At 44.6% G+C, this 4,608-nt stretch overlaps 1 protein-coding gene across 1 annotated transcript; it reads right to left on the reverse strand.

The window, feature by feature from the left end:
• Window positions 1-3,490: 3,490 nt before the first annotated feature.
• Window positions 3,491-4,267, reverse strand: LOC308081061 (leucine-rich repeat-containing protein 3B-like; the record flags this gene model as incomplete). Its single annotated transcript, XM_080457463.1, has 1 exon — window positions 3,491-4,267. The coding sequence occupies one exon, from the start codon at window positions 4,265-4,267 to the stop codon at window positions 3,491-3,493; it is 777 nt and encodes a 258-aa protein (XP_080313589.1).
• Window positions 4,268-4,608: the final 341 nt, after the last annotated feature.

Consider the following 4,608-nt stretch of genomic DNA (forward strand, 5'->3'; position numbering starts at 1 on the left):
GCAGTTATACATTATAGATAAGAAGCTTTATGGGGAGTCCAGAAAGCATTCCTTTAGTATTAAAGACATTAGAGACAGATCTCAACACTCAGGCAAGGAGCAGGACTGCAAGGCCTCACTTCCCTGGTTCCATGAACCTTGAAGCATCTTCATCATCATCATCATCATCATCATCAGTTTCAATCTATGACTTCTGTTGTCCATAAACCATAAGCATCGGTCCATCTGTGACTCTCTGTTTTACAACCAACACGATAGGGAGTTGGTTTGCTGCTAGAAATGACCCTTTTATCAAAACAACATAATGACCTGTAAAGCTGTTATTTGGGCAACCAGTGAAAAAGCCAATGAAGTAAAACGGTTTCCACACAAAGTCTTTAGAGAAGACGAATAGCAGACTCAAATTAAACACGTTAGATTGTTTACGTAACCCTCCACCCGCTAATAGAGGGTATTATTTTCCAGGAATGTTTTCGTTTCAGGGTTTTGAAAAGCTGTGTGCGTCACAGGAGCATCAGGACGCTCTTTTTTTTTTTTAGAGTTAAAGTACATTTTTTCCAAAGTAACGACAGCAAATTAAGCGTGCGTTTAAAGCATGCAACCTTTCTAAACCATAAATGAGAATCACTTTTCTACTCCAAAGTTGTGACCCACCAACCACAGGGTTTTTACTGCATTGTAAGTTATATGTCAGGACTGTAGGCCATGGCTGGTCTTTTGGCAGTATGTTTTCCACGGGGTTAAGACATTCTACTGTATATAGGCTACTGTAGGATAATAACATTATTATGTTATTAATGAGATTACATGTTCTCATAAGGTCAAATAATAACAAATCTTGATTATATAATATACGGTAAAGGCTGTGGTCTAGGGCATTAACGAATAGTGATTTATGATATTCGAATTATTCGACCCAAAAGTATTCGAATAGTCGATTATTCGGTTTGATTATAAAAATCAAATGGCATTGATGACTCGACTCAAGGAATGCGAGTTGACGTCACACCAGAGCTCACAGCTGCGTGTCTGCTCTAGAAAAGCCACTAAAAAAAAAAAATCTTAAAAAAAAAAAAAAAAAAAAATCTTTTTTTTTCTTTTCGAATAGTCGAATAGTGGTTTGATATTCGAATATTCGAATATTCGACTATTCTGTGAATGCCCTACTGTGGTCTATACATAATATATAATGTACGGTAAAGGCTGTGGTCTACACATTATATTTCTAAGTAATCGTCCACCATCACCATTATTTGTCAGCTACTGTATATCCCACAGCAAATGTAAACATTTTCCTGCCAAACGCAGCTCTTTGAAGTCAACAGCCAGCAGCTACAGCGTCCTAGAATATGATTCAATGTTCAGGCCAGATATTACAGTAGGTTTCATTAATATCATGAAAGCTGTTTAGAAGTTCCTGTGGGGAAAACAAGGAACATTTTCCAATAGCGTATTAACGTTCCAGCTTCAGAATCCACTCTGACACTGTAATTAAAGGCATTGTGTATCATTAAAGGAGAATTCCGGACATTTTAAGTGTTATCTTTGATGTGTCGTTACTCACCTACCGACGTAAAAAGTGGCGTTGTTTTTTTCCAGAGATTCCCCTGTCGTCATTTTTTCAACCCCCTCCGTTGTCATAATGGGAGCGCGTGGCTTAGGGAAATTCGTCTATTGTAACCGATGCAAAGTCATTTTTTTCTCTACTACTACTCATTGTAGAGTCTCATGATAGTCAAACATGCGCTGAAACTTCCTGAGAGGCTACCGCTAACGCAGACCGATTTAACACTGGTTGCTTGTTTCTTTCCAGAACCTGGCAACTTGGTGTTGCCAGGTAGAGAAACAAGCAACCACTTTTTACGTCGGTAGGTGAGTAACGACACATCAAAGATAACACTTAAAATGTCCGGAATTCTCCTTTAAGGTAAACATAAAATAAAACATCATGCCCAAAAATGTCCTGTCAATTTGTCCCGATTTGTTTTGTGTCGCAATGCACAATGCGTTGTGAGTTTGTATATCAGTTACTTTCAAGTAGCCAAAATATAAAAATAGGGCTTAAGAGTTTAAACTGTATATCATCTTGCTAGGGACCCCCTGGCCTGGACCCCCGTGTCAAGGACCCCTGGGGGGTCCCTGGACCCCACTTGGAGAACCACTGCTTTGTGACATTAACGTGGCATCAAATAAATAGATTGGAGAACAAAGCTATCATTTGGTTCTTTTTATTTGATTTATTTCTCAGATTATGACCTAAAAAAATGATATTATATCCTATCAAAAAATTTAACCTGAGATTCAGATTTTCCAAGAGACAGGGACTAAATCTTCCCAACATTTTAGGGTTGTTTTTTGTTTTTTGTAATAAAAAGCCATTCTTGGTTTCGTACTGACTGTGGAGTCTGTTTAGAGACTGTTTCTACATGATTCAGGTTCGTTGTTGAACTTGACATTCTGGGGAGGACCTTAAGAGAGCAATGTTCCACAACAGCTTTAAGCCTGAACCTCACCTTGATGTTTTAATTAGTGGCTCCCTGTCCCATTAACATCCCTGTTCCATTAACATCCCTGTCCCATCCCTGTCCCATTAACATCTCTGTCCCATTAACATCCCTGTTCCATGAACATCCCTGTTCCATTAACATCTCATCTGTATTCTTCTGCTTCCTTTCATACGGGCAGAAACATTCTATTTAACTTTTTGTAAACTTCCTCAAACGAGAGCATCCAAAGTAGTGAAAACAGCTGATCTGCAAGCTCACAGATCGGCCATGTTTTGGCAATCTATTTTTGCAAAAAGTGGGAAAGTGAAAGTGGTTAAGTGTGTCTGTGGGTTTTTATAAACATAATATTGAACCAATGAAAAATATTAACGAAGGCCTAATAACTCCATTGGATCCACTTGAAACACAGGTTCTCCTTTTTTTTCTCCATTTCCTGAAAAGTAACAGGATTGGACGTACAAGCTTCCTGCCAGTCAGACCACAGTGATGATGTCATCAGTGATGTCATTAGTGATGTCATCAGTGATGTCATCAGACCACAGTGCTGATGTCATCAGACCACAGTGCCGATGTCATCAGTGATGTCATCAGACCACAGTGCCGATGTCATCAGTGATGTCATCAGACCACAGTGCTGATGTCATCAGTGATGTCATCACACCACAGTGATGATGTCATCAGTGATGTCATTAGTGATGTCATCAGTGATGTAATCAGACCACAGTGCTGATGTCATCAGAACACTGTACTGATGTCATCAGTGATGTCATCAGACCACAGTGCTGATGTCCTCAGACCACAGTGCTGGTGTCATCAGTGATGTCATCAGACCACTGTACTGATGTCATCAGTGATGTCATCAGACCACTGTACTGATGTCATCAGTGATGTCATCAGACCACAGTGCTGATGTCATCAGACCACAGTGCTGATGTCATCAGTGATGTCATCAGACCACAGTGCTGATGTCATCAGTGATGTCATCAGACCACAGTGCTGATGTCATCAGCCTCGTCAGGTTTCTTGGGCTTGCTGGGGAGTGACTTGAGGTACTCGAGGTGTCGCCGGGCGTCCTCCTGGTTCTGCCGTACGTAGTAAACCACGTAGGAGATGACCATGGCGAACCAGCCAAACATGGTCACCAGCATGGCGTAGTCCGTGGTCCGCTTGGCCAGGTTGCAGAGGTCGGTGTCCACAGCCAGGAACGGCCGGCCCTCCTGGTCCCGGAGCTCCGAGCTGCGGCAGAGGACGCGCGCGGCCGCCTCGTGGTTGTGCGCCATGCCGCCCAGCGCCTGCTGCAGCGCGCAGTCACAGTGCCAGGGGTTGTCGTCCACGATGACGCGCGCCTTGAGCCGCGCGAAGGCGTCCCTGTGCACCGACGTGATGCGGTTGTGCGACAGGTCCAGCACCTGCAGCGTGGCCTCCACGCCGCTGAAGGCGCCCTCGCTCAGCGTCTCCACCGCGTTGTAGGACAGGTTGAGCTCCCGCAGGAGACGCAGGCCGTGGAAGGTGCGGTCGGGCACGGCGCCGATCTGGTTGTGGTCCAGCCGCAGGAGCACCGTGTCCGCCGGCAGGTCCGGGGGGACCTCCTTCAGGCGGGACCGGGTGCAGGTGACGTTCAGGCCGCCGTGCAGGTGCAGGGCGTCGGCCCGCTGGCACAGGCAGCCCTTGGGGCACATGGAGGCGGAGGGGAAGCACAGGGCCATGAGGACCAGGCTCTGCAGGAGCAGCACCATGGGGAGGAGGTCCAGAAGAGTCATACCGCTGCATCCTGCACCCCAGAGCCCCCTGGTGGTCACTCCTCACACACACAGCCCATCCTGGAGACAAGAAGTACATCCTTCAGTCATTCATGTATTATATGTCTTACTGATGAATTGAGCTATACTTTTACTTTGGTACATTCACTATACAGTATTTTGATGCCAATACTTCTGTAGTTTTAAGTAACATTTTGAATTCAGGCCTCAACAGAGTATTTCTAACATTATGGTATTGATACTTTTACTTGAGTAGAAAAAGAGAAAAAAAGGGAGTACTTCTTCCACCAGTGCAGACGAGTCCTCAGCACCCGTCCTCTCCTCCCATTGGCCCAACGGGA

This window comes from Gymnoscopelus braueri (assembly GCF_963280865.1).
Source record: "Gymnoscopelus braueri genome assembly, contig: SCAFFOLD_134, whole genome shotgun sequence".
Lineage (NCBI taxonomy): Eukaryota > Metazoa > Chordata > Actinopteri > Myctophiformes > Myctophidae > Gymnoscopelus > Gymnoscopelus braueri.